This window comes from Rhamphochromis longiceps, linkage group LG16, assembly GCF_057381845.1.
Source record: "Rhamphochromis longiceps isolate RC_006_pf linkage group LG16, R_longiceps_female_GT1.1, whole genome shotgun sequence".
Classification (NCBI taxonomy): Eukaryota; Metazoa; Chordata; class Actinopteri; order Cichliformes; family Cichlidae; genus Rhamphochromis; species Rhamphochromis longiceps.
This window is the reverse complement of record NC_140572.1, coordinates 22,283,760-22,303,732: the sequence shown is the minus strand read 5'-3', so window position 1 is coordinate 22,303,732 and position 19,973 is coordinate 22,283,760. Positions and strand designations below refer to the sequence as shown.

Sequence of the window (19,973 nt, the reverse complement as noted above, 5' to 3'; positions counted from 1 at the left end):
TAATATCAGATTGTACACAATTTAGAATTTACAGGAACAAAAAATATCCACAAGAAATGTTTAATTATACACAATTACTTTTGGGGAAAATGTTTGCATTCAGACCAGGATGGATCCAAATAGCTGTTGCGTGACATCTTAACGAGAAGCTTCAGTGTTTAAATATGACAGGTTGCAATAAAATGCTAGCCAACCCCACAAGCCAATCAATATCAGCTATTTCAGGTGTCGTTACAATGTAATAATGTCCTCATGTTAGAAATGTGTGTATCTTAATTTAAGAGAAAGGTTCAGTGAAGTTTATTCTATTTATTAGACGACATAGAAATCATAATTAGTGAACAAATACAGACTCAGTAATACACCAAAGGTAAGGCAAAGTTCACACAAAGCCTGTCTTCTCAGTTGTCTGACTGTAGAAAAAGTGCTTATGAGAAGTGTTTCCATCAGTCAGTCAGACCAAACATTCTTACTGTTCACATCTTTTTGACTGGGCGAGATCTCAAACAACCTCTGTGTGCAGGTGGATCCATGACATTCAAACGTTTTGCCATAACATAACACAAACATTCAAAAACATGCCTTTAAGTAAAATAAATAAGTGGGGAAATATTGTATGTCTAATAGCAGTCTAAACTTTTAAAGCAATTATATTTTGAAAGCCAAATACATTTTTAAGTTTGGTGCTCAACATGCAGAGGGAAGCCTTAACAAACACGAAACTAACATTTCAAAAGTTCTCTTTTATGCACTGTTTTACCCACAGTGTTTCACCATATAATAATAAAGTTAAATATCCAAGTTTCTTCCAAGTAATCTAATTACTGTGAGGAGATACAGCTAATCTACCACCGACCAAAATACAGTTTTCATCACTGCAACTTGGGATTGCCCTCAGCAGCAAATCAGACAATAAATGACAAACTACTGTTACACCATTATGAAAATTACTTCTTTTCTTTTTTGGAAAACATGTCCTGTACGATGCACTTTTGTACATAAAAATCAATCCTATGGCCTTGGTCATACAAAGGCTTGTTGTCCCTTACAGGCAGCAAAAAGGATGAATTGCTTTAAGTTTCTCCTTTGTCCAACATCAATCCCTGGACACAAGACCGCTTTTAATAGGCTAACAGATCAAGGTCCTTTGAGAAACCCTCAGCACACCTAAAGTAATTTTAATAAATTGCATTCATCACAAAATAAAAGAATACATGTTAAAACTATTTTGAACTAATATTACACCAGTAAAATTATGCTCGTAAATTCTATTGACATGTAAAACATCACAAGGAAAATATATAATAAAAAAGTGAAGAAATGCAAAAGATTCAATGAAAGGTTTCTATTTGTACACCTTGTTTGCAAAATAGATAACTAAAATTCTAATAAAAGAAAGAAACAATATTTCTCTTAATCAGACACAATGCCCACCCTGTCTGCTGCTAAATAGTAGACAGCAATGAGTAACTGCATCATGCCGCGTCAATCTCTCATGACTACATGTCACCAAATGTTTGCCTCCTTCTACTTTACTACAAAAGTATTTTGCCCTTTTTGCTAATTTCTTGTCGAAAAATGAAAGAAAATCAAATTAAATTGAAAATTACATTGAATAACATACACATTAAAGCATCAGTGAAAACAAACTGTAAGCCTAATTAACAGGTCCACACACAATACCACTGCATTTACATGGTATTGCAAAAACACGTAGATTTAATCCTAATGTATATGTCTTAAGTGGAATAGATTTTCTGAGTGTTTTTCCACACAAACCTTTTCAAATATACTTAATCATTGCATGCACAACTGTTTAGGCACTTGTAACCTTCGATTAATACAGTACTGACAAGTGACTGCAACATTAAGACTAACAGTTGAGACACTACTCAACACGCAACCCTCACAGGATCACAAGAGCTTTAGTTTGAATATGAGCAGCAGTAACTTCATACTCTTACTGAGCTGACTTTCATGGCTGTGGAGGCTATATCAACTTGAACAAGTGAAAAGTATTTACAGATCCATCAGTGAGTCAGCAATTGTCTTGAGCAATAATGCACATTTACTAAAGAGGTGTTAAATTAGAAAAACAAAATTGCTTTGAACGGATAAAACATTTCATTTCTCTCAGAAAAGACAGAAAACAATCTGTATATGTAATGCAAAGGCACACCAGGAGGTGGAGCACTGATCCATTACTCTGGGTGAAGTATAGAGGGACTCAGAGCATTTTTAAAGGGACATCCATAAACCTGCTGTTAGATTACATTTTTTTTATATACACAATTTTTTGTTAAGTTTAAAGTTAAATTAAGTGCTTTTCTCTTTGATTAAAAGTTAAATCTGGCACTAGATGAGCAATCATTATCATCAAAAACAAAACTTTCTTAGTTTAAATAACACATTCAATAAAGAATATGATGATGATAAAACTGCAATATAATCTACAATATAGGACGCCTTTACACCTGACATTAACAGGTACTGTCTACAGACTGAGAACTGATTAAAATATTTACATTATTTAAAACATCTCTGTTGTTTAGTTTTATGCCACTACTGCCAGTTTACTTCTCTGTAGCATCTATTGTATTTAAGTTTGATTGGTGGCTAAATGCACTCATAACCCTATCAGAATTAGTTTAGGAAACAAATAAATAATGCACATTGATCGTTGAAGGTGCATGTTAGCAGGTGCAAAGGCGTGTACAATAACAATCTCTCTGACACCTATTACAGTATAATGTAGAGGTTCATTATAACTGCCTGTAATGTATCATCATCATCATCATCATAATGTCAGATAAAGTCGGCGATGTTATCCACATGCAGCCTCTTGTATTTTGTGTGTATTGTTAACAGAATATTTACAGAATGGCTGCCCGGGACCCTTAACAGCAGCAACACGGCACTGGCTTCTGTTTCTGGCGGTTACTTGAGGATGATCTGTTTCGGAGGCAAAGACAAGTCACTGAGTAGTTTCACACAACAGGTATACTTTACAATCGCCTTTGTTACAAGACAAAGATTATTAAGGAACTCACTTCTCACTCTTAAGTGATATGAAAATACAAAGTTTAAGTGAAATGAACTTTATTCTCTTGATACATCGTTTTGTAAAAATGCAGCTTGACCTTGAAGCTAATTTAAGGTTAAAAGTTTTATTGATTTGCAAAAGTGATTTGGAACTGAAATTATAAGTTTTGATATTAAAAAATGTGTTTAAACAATCAAATGAATTATTTTACACATTGAATAAATTGTTTTATGCATTTTTAAAAACAGTTTTAACTATTTATCAGCTTCAAACCCTTTTTTTTTTCCAGTGTCAGACTTTTGACCGTGATTTTGTGTTGTGGCTGTGTATCAAAGGGGAGGGGTGCGTGTAGACTAGTGATTGAAAGCTCCTGTGTCACGTTGGTTACAAGTTTAAAATGAGCATTTTGGCTGAAGATGGTCACTGCTCCTTCACGGGATGCTGCCGGCACCAGCCACAGTTTCAGATTGTGCTATAATAGACTATATTGATGGGTCAATATTTGAAACATATTGATATACATACATGTGGGGAAAAAATTTACCCCTACAACAAGGAATACTGTTATCTGATTGGGTGGTAGGTTGCAAAAAAGCTATATTGAGATTAGAATCTCGCCCACCTTATTTAAACCTAATGTAAAAGAGTTCATAGCACCTGCAATATCAATATGTTACAAACATTCACTCATCAATATAGTCAATCATAGGATAATCCAGGAAACCATGTTTCTTACCTGTTGGCTGGTGCCAGCAGCATCCTGTAAAGGAGCGATGACCATCTTCCATCAAAATGCTCATTTTAAACTTGTAACAAATGTGACACAGAAGCTGTCAATCATCAGTCTACACCCACCTCTCCCCCTTCATACATGCCCACAACACAAAACCAGGGTTAAAAATCGGAAAATGATCAAATCAGATGTAAAATAAAAAAATAAACGTAAACTAACAAAAAAAAAAAAAAATGAAAACAAATTTATTCAAAATAAAATCATTCTTTTGTTTTTTTTAAACAGTTTTTTTTTACATTTTAAATATCAAAACGTAGAATTTCAGTTTCAAAAGACTTTTCAAATGAATAAAACTTCTGACTCTGACTTAGCCCCACACTTTTATGCCAGTGGTCATGACAAAGTTTAAATACTAACTTATCCGTATGTCCATATGACTTCATTCATTAAACATTAAAAAGACAACAGTAATCAAAGTAAAGAATACCAAATACTTTAGATTTACTCTCTCAATCCTAATATTAAATGTTTCAAACTAGCCAATTGAGGAAATGTGAATAATATTTTTTATTACACGAATAATAAAAATCTTATATTAAGACGTTGCACACAGAAAGTCAGCATAACCAATATCAAGAACTGTATGGTTAAGTCCTATATACTGTAGCTTGTGTTGGAAAAGACACTGACATCAACCAAAGCATAAAACATGCAATAGAGAATATAAGCGACACCACAGTTTGCAGATGGAAGAGCTAGAAATATGTTTTGTTTCTAAAGGAAAGGATGAGATGCAGCCTAGTTGGTCTACGAGGTACACGAAAGCTTAATGCTGCAATGCAAGCCGGGCATCTCTACGCTGATGAAGCAACTCCCCTGATTGAAAGATGAAGCACTTATTTAGAGCTCAAGGATTTATGACAGAAAGCTTTAAAAAGGAGCAAACCTGATTGGTTGGTGCTGTTGCTGTGTAGGGGACACTTGTGGCGGGAGTAGTTGCTGCAGAGACAGTAGCAGGCGTAGCACTGTACATCATGGGGACTTTTTCAGGAAGGGAACCATGAAAGCAATGAAAAGGGAGGTGGAGCATTATGGTAACCATAGCAATGTATCTCTCTCTCTTGCCAAGCAAATACAAAATGACATTAGCAGCAAGCCATCATTGGGTTAGACCAGCAGATGGCATGTGATCACACAGCAAAGCGAGACAGCAGGGGAAAAACATAAAAGGAGGGCTGATAAGAGATAAAATTAGGAAATCTGTCCATAATCTGGCATCCCACAAGATATGGCATGTAAAGCTATGCCACCAGAGGTGATCAATGTGTTTGTTTGTTGTTGTTTTGTTTTTTTAAATACAACATTTACAGAGTTTTACTATTAATACAAAACATTAAAGAGCATAAACTATGAGGTAAATCTATGGGATGCTGATCAAATTTCCTAATCACAATCCAGAATAAACCAAAAGTGCTTACATTTCTTTACTGTGCTTTGATTATTTAAAATAATTTTACAAGCATATATACATACAGGGCTCTGATCAGAAAGGCAAAAAATGAAACATAAAGCTAAAAATGTTTACTAAAAAACTAAAGTAATCTCTTGTTTTTTTCAGTTTTTGTTCTCATCCAGTTTCCTGGTTCAAAGGGTTGATTTCTCATCCGTTAATAGTAAGTATACTCTACCTTATCCAGACAAAGTAATGTATTCTTTACTACAAAAGGACATGGTTAAAGAAGAACATGGAGGAGGCACCTACCAATGCCATTAGCTGGAGTCATGCACAACACAGAACCTGTGTGATTTACAGGTGAAAAAAGAAAAGGTCTTTATCAAAATCGACATACATTAATATGGTCAATACTGGTGTAAGCCCATAAAAACAGATCTTTACTTTATTAAACAGGCCCATTGTGTTAATGCAGCATTGTTTTGTTCTGATGGATACAAGCTGAGTAACACAAAACTAGTGTTTTGTAGTTAGTGTTCACTAACTACAAAACAGGCGCATTAACATAGAATACATTTAAGAGAAATTTCTGCAAGCAAACAGACCTTTTCAAACCAGACATTTACACTGGTCGCATTAGGTGAGGTGTAGGTGTATGGAGAGAAATTGCCTCAAAAAAGGTTACAAATATGTACAGTATGACACACAAGACCCCCCCCCCCCCCCCCCCCCCCCACCAAAAGAAAACAAAGGAAATCCCAATTTTACACCAGAACATGAACACAGCTTACATATATGGATGTGTACAAAGCTGACCTTGTGAAATGTGTCTCAAAAGCCCACGTGTGCATATTAGGCGATTAGTCCACATGGTTTTGTAAGTGAGCGAGAGGGATGTTACGTGTAGTTTTAGACATTTGTATACACAGAAAATTATCCGATTTGTGAAGCTGAACTTAACAAATTGTGTGTAAATGATCAGTATTTAGTCAGGTTTAAACGTATGCATTTGTAAATCTTAGTTTACGCGTGTGTGTCATACTGTACACATTTGTAATTCTTTGAGGCAAATTTCTCCCCATATAGGTGTGTCTATGACCATGACTTGCCAACTGACATATAGCACACCTGTTGCCTTGAAGAACCTGCCCTGGTTGTTAAGAGGTCATCAATTTGCTTTGTAACCACTGCTTCAATCTTTAATAGTTTACTGGTTCTACTGGAGTAACTGAGAGCAACTGTTTTTCATAACAGTCTTACTTTTCGTAATATGAGTTTAACAAAGTTTAATTATAAGCTATGATAAAGCCAAGAATCTTGCAGTGACATGTCAAAAACCTGTTAGTGTAAGGATTAAGAGTCACACCCTTTTTTGAAAGCTTTGATATAACAGACCTGTTCACAAGGAGTGCTGCTGATCCTGCAAATTTCTTCAGTTAAGTAACAGTAATACATGATGTGATATTTGCGAACAATATCTGACGGCAATAAGCCCTGAGACAGACACGGAAATCTAGCTTAGCCATGGAGTCATAGCAGGTTTGGAAGCTCACCTGTGGGATAAAATGCTGCAGTGGGCTGCTGCAGAGTCTGTGAGCTGACCAGAGCCTGCTGGTAGTGCAACAAACTGGGGCTGAGGAGAGAGCCGGCCCAGCTGCTCTTCTCAAGAACTGGTCTCTTTGGTAGGGGTTGCAGAACACTATGGGGAAAGGCCTGGAAAGGGACAAGAGGCAATAAGACACTTCCCATATTTCTGTTACGCACACCTTTAAAAGGATATGTTAGTATTTATGTTTAAAAAATGATACACATGACTAAAATATAAAGATGACACAATGAAAAAAAAAACTACCACAGATATGACTGGTGTAATGTATTCACCAAAACTTATTTGACAACTTGAGCACTTAAAAATACCCATGCTGACAGATCATGTACAGAAGGGCAATATAAGACTTGAAGAAGCCGTAAACCCCAATGACAAAAATGAAAAGTTCTCACAGTACAATTAATAGCTACATGCAAAGCAAAAGGTGAAAGTACCAGGTCTACAGTTGCCTCGAGGGGTCGCTTCATTGCTTTGGCAGTCGACTGAGTCTTTTAATAGCAGGCAGCGAGCACATGATGGCAGTGGGCCAATGGGATTCAAGCGTATTAACATACAGGTAACAGCAAGCAGAGGTGCATCATGGAGGACAGCATTGTGGATAGGTGAGAAGGGGAAAACAAAACAAAAATAACCTGAATGTAGTATACCACATAAAACACAATATTCATGCACAGTAAGGACACATTAAACTAAAGATTCCTTAATTAGTAGGTCAACATGTACAGTTAATGAATCATTTTGGCAACAAAGACTTATAATAACAAGGGTGTAATAACCTTAAACTATACGTCAAGTTTGAGAACAATGCTTAAAATGAAAGGTATTAAAATATTAACAAAACCTACTATGCACACAAAAGGATTTTGGAACACGCTGGTTTTATGACTCCAAGTGCAGGATACTGATATAATGCACAGCAAGCACTTAACAGTTTCATAATTAAATGAAAGATAGCTTGGTTTTATGAAGGTAGCAAAGGCAGTACCACAAATCAAAAGTTAAAACAACCATGCACCTGATGTCACAAAGCACAGAATGTGGAGCTCCATTTACTGCATTCACACTAAAGCTTTTGAATTACAGATGTCTCCTTAACTTGTACAGTACATAAGAACAACTAACAACTTAAACTACAACCTAAATAAAAATGTATGGAAAAGAATTAACCATAAAAGATGATGTATGCTAGACATGATTTTTAAGTAGAATGGAGGCCAAAGAAGCATAATTTAGTGAGCCAATGTGGCTTTAATATTGCACTAAAGAAAAGATAATAGAAATTGTGAGAAGCCTGATTGTGCATTACATTTAAAGGCTATTTAATGATACTTAATGACGCAATTTAAAAACAATCCAAGAAAAATTGTAGCTGTAAGACTTAATGAAGAGGATCAATTTAAAATTGCTAAGACTATGTAAATCTGTGAGAGGAAGGTGTCAGATTCAACTGTCTGAAGTTTTACATAGGAAATCAATATTGTGACCTTTAAGAAGTTTTATTTAAAAATAAAATACTGGTGCATTTCTTTGATATTAAACTACTTCAGGAGTTGCTGCTTAAAGTTTTGAGAGGAGCTTCTATTCAACTTCACTGAATGTACCATTACAAATGCTTACAAATATGCAGCACTCCACATTCAGCAATTTCATAGACAGAACAATGATGAACACTTTATCAATCATCAGAAGGATAACACTCTGACTTACCACAGCTGCAGCTGCGGCTGCGGCCTGTGCTGCCACTGCTGTCTGATTGATTTGTTGTTGACTGGATTTGATTTTGGCCTGCAAGTGTGCAGGCGGGTGAAAATACTTGCACTTCTCCCTGGAACAGCGACTCTTGATGTAGTCCATGCAAACAGTGACAGTGTTATCTGTGGTGTCAATCATTGGGCTGTCACTGGGATGAGCAAAGCGGCAATCTGTCTCCCCTCTTGCACAGTTTCCTCGCTGAAACTCACGACACACCTGAGAGGAGCAAGAGGAGTTCAGCTTTTAAATGTGTAGCCAGATCATGTGAAACCGCATAAGCGCTAATGTATTTTTATGTGAAGTCACGCCTTGGTGTGCATGAATACCTCTAGTTTGTCTGAACGCTGAAGCTTCTGTGAGGGAGAAGAAGAGGAAGAGGAGGAGGAAGAGGAGGAGCACTGGACTGAGACAGGTGAGCTCCCTGGAACAAGAACCGGAGTGCTGGAGAGGATGTCTGAAGGAATGAGGCTCATTCCATGGCTTAATGGTGTCATGTATGAACCATAACCGAGACCAGCGTTTGTGCCAAGTCCCTGTGTAAATGTTGGCTATGAGGGAAGAGCATACATATTATGTGTGAGAATGCCATCCATCAACATCACACTGACTTAAAATTCCTCCTGAACCAGGACTTTACCACAGGCTGCAGGCTGGGTCCAGGGATCATGAGCTGCATCTGCTGGGCAAGCACGGCTGCTGCAGTCTTCTGATGGATGAGGTTGTTGCGCCCATTTATCTCTAACTGGGTTTTTAAGTGTGAAGGTGGATGAAGGTACTTGCAGTTTTCTCTTGAGCATCTGCCCTGCATTCAGAGAAATTATAAAGTGAAATAGAAGCATTTTCATTCATATCATAAAGAAATTTTACAATCTGATAGACTAAAAATGTTGCTGAATCAAAAGACTGAGAAAAAAAATGAATGTTTTGTTTTCATCAAAATCCTGTAAGATTGTCTCAAAGAAATGTAATCGTCAACATGTTTTTTTCTCCACAGCTCTCCCACTCAGGCTCCACTGTCAGCGGTGCTGTGTTGCATGACGTGACAGCTAGTCGTGGCTAGAATAAAGCATTTTACATTGCAATGATGGATGTCAAAATTTTCTTGAGTCAGGCACAAGACTTTACTTGGAGTGCAGACAGTTAGTGTTGAAAAATGCAAAAGAATAAACTGTTGCAGATTATGTGTTGCATTACATCCTTTATTTAGACTCTCACAGATCAGATCAGAGCTGGTACTCAGAAGTGTTAATCAGCAGGTTAAATGATTTTTCCCATGAAAATTTCACAGACTACACAATTCTCAATCCTACCCGACCCATCTACTATCCAAAATCATTCACTGCACAGTCACTGAACATCAGCTTTGAATGCAACACTTGTGCAGCATATACTGTGCATTACAACATGCATTGGCTAATTACACAGGTTTTTTTTTACTCATTTAGCCTTAACGGTGGTATATTTCAGCGGTTTGTTTTTAAGCCTAAATACAAAACCTGAAAAACCCTTTATTTATTTATTTTACCCTCAATATGAGCCAATCAAAGCCATCCCTGCCACTCAGGCATTTATATTAACCTAATAAGAGATGAGCGTTCTCTCTCCTATATATTCAAGTTCTCAGACTCATGTCTGCTCATTTAAATTTCTTCTGACATTCATTTAGATATATATTCTGAATACTGGTTATTAATTTGTCTTATCTATAAAGAAAAAATGTAGTACTCACAGAATGAACCAAACAAGGAGATACAACAACCAAGGAATGACTTGACTTTATATCTTCAGCATCTAGCCCTAGAAAATTTTCAGAAGTAATGCCTGCTGGTACTGAACTTTAGCCCTGATATATAACAAAAACGTATCGCCTACAATAAAACTGTAGAAACAGCAAGCAAAAGGAATCAGCTACATCTGGACATCAACAGTACGGTCGGGTGCTTTATTAGAAGCCACGAGGATCTACTTACAATACCAAAGAGTGTGCATATTCTTCAACATGATGACATCAATTGTGTTAGGATTCACTGGTGAATGGGAAAGTTAACAGTAATTGTTTTGACATGTCCTTCTCACTCACAACCCTGAATTGAACAAAAATCGTATGGCAACAACGTCAGCAGGAAAGCCAAGAGAAAAATACGAGGAAAACACGTCTCTGAATGGCTAGCTCTCACTAAGCAAACAAGGACTCAATACTACAAAACATCATTGTAAACTTTGACATAGTTAGACAGAGTTCCTAAAAATTGGAAAAGCACAGCTTGACATTCATTCTCGAAATTCCAGTAGAAACTCTATACTCCCCTTAAGGTACCCTGTTGAAAAAACATTTTAGTCTGGCTCTGAATAAACTGCACATTTTATTTAGAGCAACGAATGAACATTTGTTAGAAAATCTTCAGCTAATTTGACAAATAAAAATTATAAATAAGGCATTTTAGGGTATCCTTTATCTCATGTAACAGTAAATTAAGTAGTTTTGATATTTGCTTGTTGGTCAAATAAAACAAGCACTTTACTTGTGAACAGGACAATCAGTTTAGATCATTTTTATATATGAATGTAATTTATTTATACTCTTTCTTGAGTTTCTTGAAATGTTCTATTCAAATCTATTATAATTATGATCATTAAATTTCCATATTAATCAATATGAAGGTAATGCAGATAGTTGCAGTTGTAGCTTTTCTTTTCAAAGCAGAGAGCTGTTCTCACCTTAATATTTTATGAGCAAAATGTAATACAATCTTTTACAAAGGAAATTACAGATTTCTGGCCGACTACTTTGCAGTAAAATAAATATTATGGAAACCTCTAATCACTTTGATAAGTTGAAAAGTGCTTGGTGCCACTTATCTACAACATAAAGCCAATGTCTGAACTAATAAAACCCCCCTTTCAGATATGCACCCAATTAATCTGTTGTTCCATTATTCTGTTGGCATCTGAATGTATCAATTAGATTTCTGAATGAAGACTCCGGTCGCTTTTTTAGCCAGCAGGCTGGACCTACCATACCAAAGAGGGATGATTAGTTTATGAAAAGGGAAGACGGACTGCAGAGTGGTGCAGCTCACCGACAGTCATAATAATCAAGATGAACAATAAATGTTTTTATATGAAGGAATGAAGTAGATTCATTCTATGAATGTAAAAACTTGTAGCAAGGTGGTAAGGAGATGAGTCAACATGAGGATAGTCCTGGAGGCAAAGCTGGATTTTGGTGTGATGGTGAATGTGTGAGAGTGGATTAAGGATGCCCCCACCTCATTCAGGGCAACTGAGCAAGCAGGAGAATAAACTGACTGTAATCCATCTGGCTGCCAGATTTTTTTTTCTTCTTCTATCACCTAAATCCTCTGGATAAGTGATTAGATTTTACCGTACAATCTTTGGGAAATAGTGGTATTACCCATGATTTCACAAATAGTAGAGCAATATGGGAAATGAGGCTGGATGCTTGGGAGGGTTAATGCACTGAAGGGCTCTGAGAATTCAATATTAAACTTACACCTGACTATACAACAGTGATGCTAACAGTTGATTTCTCTATTATCACCACTTAACATGGGAAATGAGCATGCTTGAATTTTTTCTAACCCAAGAAATAATTATTTTTCTTTCACTTTTATAAACTAATAACTGACACGTACTTCCAGCACTACATTATTAAGCATATAAGTAACTTACACAGTTACACTGCTAGCAAACAGCAACAAAATCCAGTTTTCCTTTTAGTCTTAGTTTACTTTCATACTCCTTTATACAGGGGCATTATTTTCTGACACTTAATAGAAGATCATTAATATGTCTTACCTTCAATGAGTCAAAGCAGGCTATGACTCTTCCATTTTCAATTTGGCAGCTCTTCGACGGATGAGCAAATTTGCATTCCTCATCACTGCGTGAACAGTTTCCTCGCTGAAACTGTCGACAAACTTCCAGAGTTAGCCATTTTGTGTCTCTCGCTGAAGAAATATTTAACGCCATGTCCAAAAGTTGTAACTTTAAAGCAACTTTTAAAAGTCACTCTTATTGTTGAAAGACTAATTCACCAGAAGCTGTAGCTTAATCGCAGCTTTTAGCTCTGAATACAGTCTGCTTCTTTGTTAAAACAACCAGATGACTCCCCCATCAGAAGGAGCAGAAAAATCAGATGACTAGCCAATCAAAGAAAAATTATCCTAGAAACAAGAACAACTGTGTTTTTTACAGCAAGAGACTGCAGTGTATACTCCACAGCCGAGAACGCCCACAGAGAGTGAACAATGATCTCAACACAGAATTGTTACTCTGTCGTATGTGCGCTGGTCAGTAGCCTCCGTCTTGTTATCCTCTATTTTATGGCTTGAATTTCTCATTCTTTTAGGTGCTGAAAGTGTGCAAACCAGCGACAAAGGGCTTGAGCTGAGGTATCCTGTGTTGGTGCATGAGACTGCAACTTAAAAAAGAAGCGAGGGGCAGCAATGTACATGAACCAACTTCAGGTCGGAGATATCTTCTCAAAGGCACTATCTGTTTGTAATCTGAAAGAAAAGAAAACAGGGATATTACTGAAATTAAACTTAATTGTGATTACAGCATCATTAGTCTGTTCAGTGGGCATATTAAGATACGTTAAGATGTTATGTAAAATATGAGAACAAACTCCCCACAGAAAGACAGGTTCGAACCCAGGACCTTCTAGCAGTGAGGTAACCACTGCACCAACATGCCCCCATGACGATAGTGCAGAGCAGACAATTCACATTGTTAGAACTCCTCTGTAAGTAATAAAAGTTCAGCTCATACAAAGCTGTCAGCGTTTTATCAAGAAAAGAGACTTTGCACACACCTGCAAATCACTCACCACCTCACATCTGTTCCTGTCTTTATTTAAAGCCATTAGTCTGCCTCCTCTATAAACTGAATTACAATGAAGTGGCAGATGCCATCCATTTAAACTCATACAACTACACAAAATAGGTTTGAATCAGCAAAGCACAAGTCATACATTTTGCAATCAGGCATAAAAAAAATCCGTTTATCTTTCACCATGGAGCTCCTTCTCATCATTTCGTGGGAAATCCAAAGGGAATACAGATGTTTTATGCCTACACATTTCACTCTTTTCCAGGTTATGCTGCCTAAATAAAAGCATTAGCATTTTATAAAGGCACCAGATCACACAATCAGAGTTTTGCTGAAACACGGTTATGACACATTTGCATCAAAGTTTGTTCATCAGGATCCATTAATTGCACTTTATAAGAGTCATACAGTTATTGCAGCCAATTCATTTTTTTCTACTTCTCTATGTACTGCTAAGCTGGTTGGGAGTCAAACACAAACTGCGTAGTCAGACCTGCAACTACACAGGAAGTTGCTGAGCAGACAGAAAAGGTGGACAACTCATGAGCTGATTAAATCTGCATGATTTGATTTTTTTTATCCTACTAAAATCAACTAAAGCTATCAGTAAATACTGCACTCCAAAAGCTGTTTTGCTCTGCTGCTCTTCCTTTTCTTTTGCAGCAACCCTTGGTCTAACAGTACGCTGCAGCAAATTCCTTTAGGCGCAAGTCAGGAAACGGAGCAGGAAAACCGACCTCTCTCACTTCATTCGGCACTAAAATGCTTGTTCTTGTTTCCTGGAATCTAGGCTGGAGATACAACTTTCAAGCTGCTGACTTCTAAATATACTGACAAGAAAAAACAACTCTTACCCTTCTTTCTGTCCCATGGATTCAGTGACTAAAGATTTTCTCTTCACAGCAAGAAAAACAGACTCTCTGCCAGGCTCTGACTAAAACATTTCCAGCCACCCCCTTCCTGTCTGGGAGCTGGCCTCTGGGAAGACCCTCCCAGTTAGAAATTGTCCAATAGGGAACAAGAATCTGATCTGCCATGTGAAACTTCCTGTTGACCATTTATTTATGATTACAATCTGATTACTTGGAGAACGTGGAATTCAACACTTGATCCATGCCTCCAGAGTTTGCTGCTGCAGGGATGAACAATGATGCATGTGAAATAAATTATTTTGCAAGCTTGCACAAAGCTTCTGCACAAACATGACTACAGAGCATGCAGCCCATAAGTGTATATCCTAAACACTCTTTACAGTTAATTATCATAAATACAGGCCTGAGTTATTAGCTCCATACCTTGGATTAGGTGCAGGTCAGTATGCTGGTATTAAAAACCCGTAATAACCCAATGTAAATAGAAATACGCCTTTTTTGTTTTGTGTGTGTTATCTTTCAGTTCTAATTGTAACATTTAAATAATTTCAGCATCCTTCTCAGTTCAGGGGTGTAGCCACTTACTGCTGACAATATGATGGATGGCGTTGTCTTAATGGCACTTCCGAGTATCCCAGGTAGGAATCATTTTGTCTACTTTTTTAAAAAAATGTAGTCATTTTCAGAGTAAACGAGGAAATGCACATAAGAAGCACCGCTGTAGGTGTACCATAACAACAAATACAATCATATTGTGTCACTGTAATTCGATTAAAAGCTGTAAGAAAATACTTTAAGGCTTACTAGTACAATGGCAGTCAACTAACTGCCACTATTTTGTATCACGCAGTTTTATTACCACAGTTTGAGACTGCTAGGATGCTTAAGTGTCAGCTTTACAACCCAATCAGAAATACATTCACATTAACATGCATTAGCTTGCATTAGCCACACTGGTAGCAGAAATACAGGACCTGCTTACCTCATCATCACGAACGAGCTGCTTCCCAGAGGATACGACAATCACGCACCAGCTAGGACAACGGCAACCCAACTAACGAAAACAATATGTCAAGTGTTCCCGAAATTTCCTCTCAATAGCCTCTTTATTTCTCGCCTTGTTCTGAGAATTACCGCTCGTTATTTCATCCACGTCTCCGACCTAATTTCTTTAGTTTGTAGCGCTGCACAGATTTAAGCAACAAGCTTTTGACAGCTTACTGTACGACCGTCAGTTCAGTGTGATAAAGGGGTGTCCCTGGGTGCGATGCGAAGGCTGAAAACAGCCATTAATTCAGCATATGACGTTTCAACCGAGCGTAAGGCGTAATTTATTGTATAGAGACATTTCATACATTAAGTTGATTTCTAAAATAATAATATAGTGGGAAAAAGTAGGCATTCTTTAACTTCTATTTTCTGACACCCACCCTACGTCCGCAAAGTGGTACGATCCACACGAGTGCCAGTAGGCTAAAAGGGCAAGGGTTTGCTTGTTACCAAGGGAACAGCAATAAAACTATGTGAGTTTTGTGGATTATGTTCATGAGAGCACTCGTTCCCACACAAATATAAACAAATTAACGAAGAATGTATATATATATTTTGAAAAAGGCATTGGAAAGTGAGAATTTAGCAACAAACAAAAACTTTACAAATATATATGTGTGACGTCTTGTCCATTTATTTGGAAGAAAAGTAGTTATAAAAATATAATTTGTACAAGGTATTAAAAACCTGTATATGTATATTACTAATATGAAGCAGATGCAGTAGCATGCAATCTCACAGGTCTGCTCAAGGTCAAATACGATGGATGCTAACCGAGATAGGATGTCAGAGAGGAAATGGAGGGAGACAGAGCAGAGACCATCATTTTGCTATAAAGTCAAATATTTATACTATAGAGATATAAAAAAATGCTTACTCTGAGTCCAGACATGGTGGTTGTGCTGGACTTTATCACTGGCACATGTATGCCAATTTTCTACTTGTCATATTATTTGTAAAAACAAAACAAAACAAAACACACACACACACACACACACACACACATTTATATATGTGTATATATGTGTATCTATCTATCTATCTATCTATCTATCTATCTATCTATCTATCTATCTATCTATCTATCTATCTATCTATCTATCTATCTATAGATAGATAGATAGATATATGTACATATATATATATACATACATACATATATATATATATATATATATATATATATATATATATATATATATATATATATATATATATATATGTATGTATATATATTCTGTTTGTCTACCAACAAAGACAAACAGAATATATATATATATATGTACATATATATATATATATGTACATATATATATATATATGTACATATATATATATATAGATATAGATATAGATATATAGATATATATCTATATATATATTGGTGGTATTCAGCGAATGATGGTGTTTATAGAAAGCATATTGTTAGCAGCAGATTAAAAGTTGCATATGTTTAATTTTCGGTTAATCATGATTATTTCTTCTATCTATCAATTCTTTTATCATTAACAGTTTATTATAAGATAGTTACTTTTCAAAGTCATATTTCTATTTTTATTGCGTATATTGTCATTTAGCAGCCCGTTTCATTCTTAATTTGTTTATGCACCTTTAATTGTTGTTGTGTTTAAATATATTGTTTTTCTTTCATAGCCTTGTTTTGTTAGGTTTGATTGTTTTACACCTAAGGACATGGAGACAGACTGTTTTTTTAAACAGAAAATATAACCTAAAATATATAAAAATGTTCATTTTAATTCTTGAAATAGAACAAGTAACCAGTTAGTAATTGAATGTATAAATAAATATTCTAATTATATGTCAGATAGATAGATAGATAGATAGATAGATAGATAGATAGATAGATAGATAGATAGATAGATAGATAGATAGATAGATAGATAGCACCTGTGGCAAATTCAACATTTTTTCTAGTAGCTGTCATAAAACAAAACAGTCATGAATAATTTACTCTTTTCTGTTTCCCCAGTCTTTTTGAGGCTTTAGCTCAGCCTTATCTGATTTGTCACACTGACACATCTCAAACTGGAGATGTGGCATGAGGAAAGGTCACCATATTGCTCTCTTTGGGGAAAATGTCAGTGCCATGGTGAATCATTTTAAAAACAACCGATGCTTTCATTCATTTGAACTGGACACTTTTTTTTGCCCCTTCACATTTTTGTTATATATTGTTATTAGGTACGACTCTGCAATATGTGGCTTTGGTGGAAAATGTTGAATTGTTTTGTTTCAGATGTCCCATGCATTTCAATGGATTTTTTTTTTTTTACTGTTATTTAGCTGTCAGTAGAATAAATAAGTATCCACTTTTCTCTGTACATCAATCTGCTTAAGTCTCTCTTCCAATAACAAAAACATCTATTTGAACATGTATCTCAATACTAACTGTGCACCTATTAAACACATTCTTATGGCCAACGTACAAGCTGATTTCATTATAACAAAACATCCAAAACATTACCCAACTCTCATGCTTGCAGTATCCGGGTACCAGTAAAGGTCCTACAGGGACAATGCACAAATATTCATACAGGGAGTGCAAAATTATTAGGCAAGTTGTATTTTTGAGGAATAATTTTATTATTGAACAACAACCATGTTCTCAATGAACCCAAAAAACTCATTAATATCAAAGCTGAATGTTTTTGGAAGTAGTTTTTAGTTTGTTTTTAGTTTTAGCTATTTTAGGGGGATATCTGTGTGTGCAGGTGACTATTACTGTGCATAATTATTAGGCAACTTAACAAAAAACAAATATATACCCATTTCAATTATTTATTTTTACCAGTGAAACCAATATAACATCTCCACATTCACAAATATACATTTCTGACATTCAAAAACAAAACAAAAACAAATCAGCGACCAATATAGCCACCTTTCTTTGCAAGGACACTCAAAAGCCTGCCATCCATGGATTCTGTCAGTGTTTTGATCTGTTCACCATCAACATTGCGTGCAGCAGCAAACATAGCCTCCCAGACACTGTTCAGAGAGGTGTACTGTTTTCCCTCCTTGTAAATCTCACATTTGATGATGGACCACAGGTTCTCAATGGGGTTCAGATCAGGTGAACAAGGTGGCCATGTCATTAGTTTTTCTTCTTTTATACCCTTTCTTGCCAGCCACGCTGTGGAGTACTTGGACGCGTGTGATGGAGCATTGTCCTGCATGAAAATCATGTTTTTCTTGAAGGATGCAGACTTCTTCCTGTACCACTGCTTGAAGAAGGTGTCTTCCAGAAACTGGCAGTAGGACTGGGAGTTGAGCTTGACTCCATCCTCAACCCGAAAAGGCCCCACAAGCTCATCTTTGATGATACCAGCCCAAACCAGTACTCCACCTCCACCTTGCTGGCGTCTGAGTCGGACTGGAGCTCTCTGCCCTTTACCAATCCAGCCATGGGCCCATCCATCTGGCCCATCAAGACTCACTCTCATTTCATCAGTCCATAAAACCTTAGAAAAACCAGTCTTGAGATATTTCTTGGCCCAGTCTTGACGTTTCAGCTTGTGTGTCTTGTTCAGTGGTGGTCGTCTTTCAGCCTTTCTTACCTTGGCCATGTCTCTGAGTATTGCACACCTTGTGCTTTTGGGCGCTCCAGTGATGTTGCAGCTCTGAAATATGGCCAAACTGGTGGCAAGTGGCATCTTGGCAGCTGCACGCTTGACTTTTCTCAGTTCATGGGCAGTTATTTTGCGCCTTGGTTTTTCCACACGCTTCTTGCGACCCTGTTGACTATTTTGAATGAAACGCTTGATTGTTCGATGATCACGCTTCAGAAGCTTTGCAATTTTGAGACTGCTGCATCCCTCTGCAAGATATCTCACTATTTTTGACTTTTCTGAGCCTGTCAAGTCCTTCTTTTGACCCATTTTGCCAAAGGAAAGGAAGTTGCCTAATAATTATGCACACCTGATATAGGGTGTTGATGTCATTAGACCACACCCCTTCTCATTACAGAGATGCACATCACCTAATATGCTTAATTGGTAGTAGGCTTTCGAGCCTATACAGCTTGGAGTAAGACAACATGCATGAAGAGGATGATGTGGACAAAATACTCATTTGCCTAATAATTCTGCACTCCCTGTATCACATGCTTATTAAACAGAAGGGGATATTTCAGATTTATGCATCTAAATGTTTACACTAAGCATTTATTTATGTTCCGAGTGAAGCTAATTTTAATGCATATATATTTATACAGCTGAGGACAAAGTACATCCTTACAAAAAATATGAAAATTACATACAAAATTACACAATTGCACAAAAATACATTTGTTGATGTATTGAAATTTTATGTATTTTCCATTTTTTCATTAATTGCATTTCCATTATTAAACTGATTTTGCAGGTAACTAAAGCTATTTAATGTAGTGAACATTTAATGGTGGTACTTGCCTCTAAATTAAACTGCAGTTGAGGTAAAACAGGGGAAAACTGAACTATTTAAGGCTCTCAAAACACAGAACTTGATGAAATGTAGCCATTTAATTACCTTACACTGCCGCCTGCAGTTAAGAGTTAAAACTGTTTATCATAACAGGATCACTTGAGCTATTATGACCTGAATATAAG

At 36.5% G+C, this 19,973-nt stretch overlaps 1 protein-coding gene across 2 annotated transcripts; it reads right to left on the bottom strand.

The window, feature by feature from the left end:
- Nucleotides 1-296: 296 nt before the first annotated feature.
- LOC146651093 (muscleblind-like protein 2a) lies at nucleotides 297-14,408 on the bottom strand. 2 transcript variants are annotated; one of them, XM_085384258.1, is made up of 10 exons: nucleotides 14,299-14,408; nucleotides 12,410-13,119; nucleotides 9,228-9,392; nucleotides 8,917-9,138; nucleotides 8,546-8,806; nucleotides 7,273-7,326; nucleotides 6,783-6,942; nucleotides 5,539-5,574; nucleotides 4,723-4,817; nucleotides 297-2,952 (listed from the first exon to the last, which is right to left on the bottom strand). In XM_085384258.1, the coding sequence occupies exons 2-10, from the start codon at nucleotides 12,581-12,583 to the stop codon at nucleotides 2,938-2,940; spliced, it is 1,182 nt and encodes a 393-aa protein (XP_085240384.1). In that variant the 5' UTR covers nucleotides 12,584-13,119; nucleotides 14,299-14,408; the 3' UTR covers nucleotides 297-2,937. The 2 variants fall into 2 exon arrangements, with proteins under 2 accessions (XP_085240384.1, XP_085240385.1); XM_085384259.1 differs by lacking the exon at nucleotides 7,273-7,326.
- Nucleotides 14,409-19,973: the final 5,565 nt, after the last annotated feature.

Coding starts and splice junctions, on each gene's coding strand:
- LOC146651093 (XM_085384258.1), bottom strand. CDS start 12,583: ATGGCGTTAAATATTTCTTCAGCGAGAGACACAAAATGGCTAACTCTG. Junction 6,943..7,272: donor TCGAGGCAACTGTAGACCTG/GTACTTTCACCT, acceptor GTCCCTTTCCAG/GCCTTTCCCCATAGTGTTCT. Junction 5,575..6,782: donor TGCAGCATTTTATCCCACAG/GTGAGCTTCCAA, acceptor TAAATCACACAG/GTTCTGTGTTGTGCATGACT.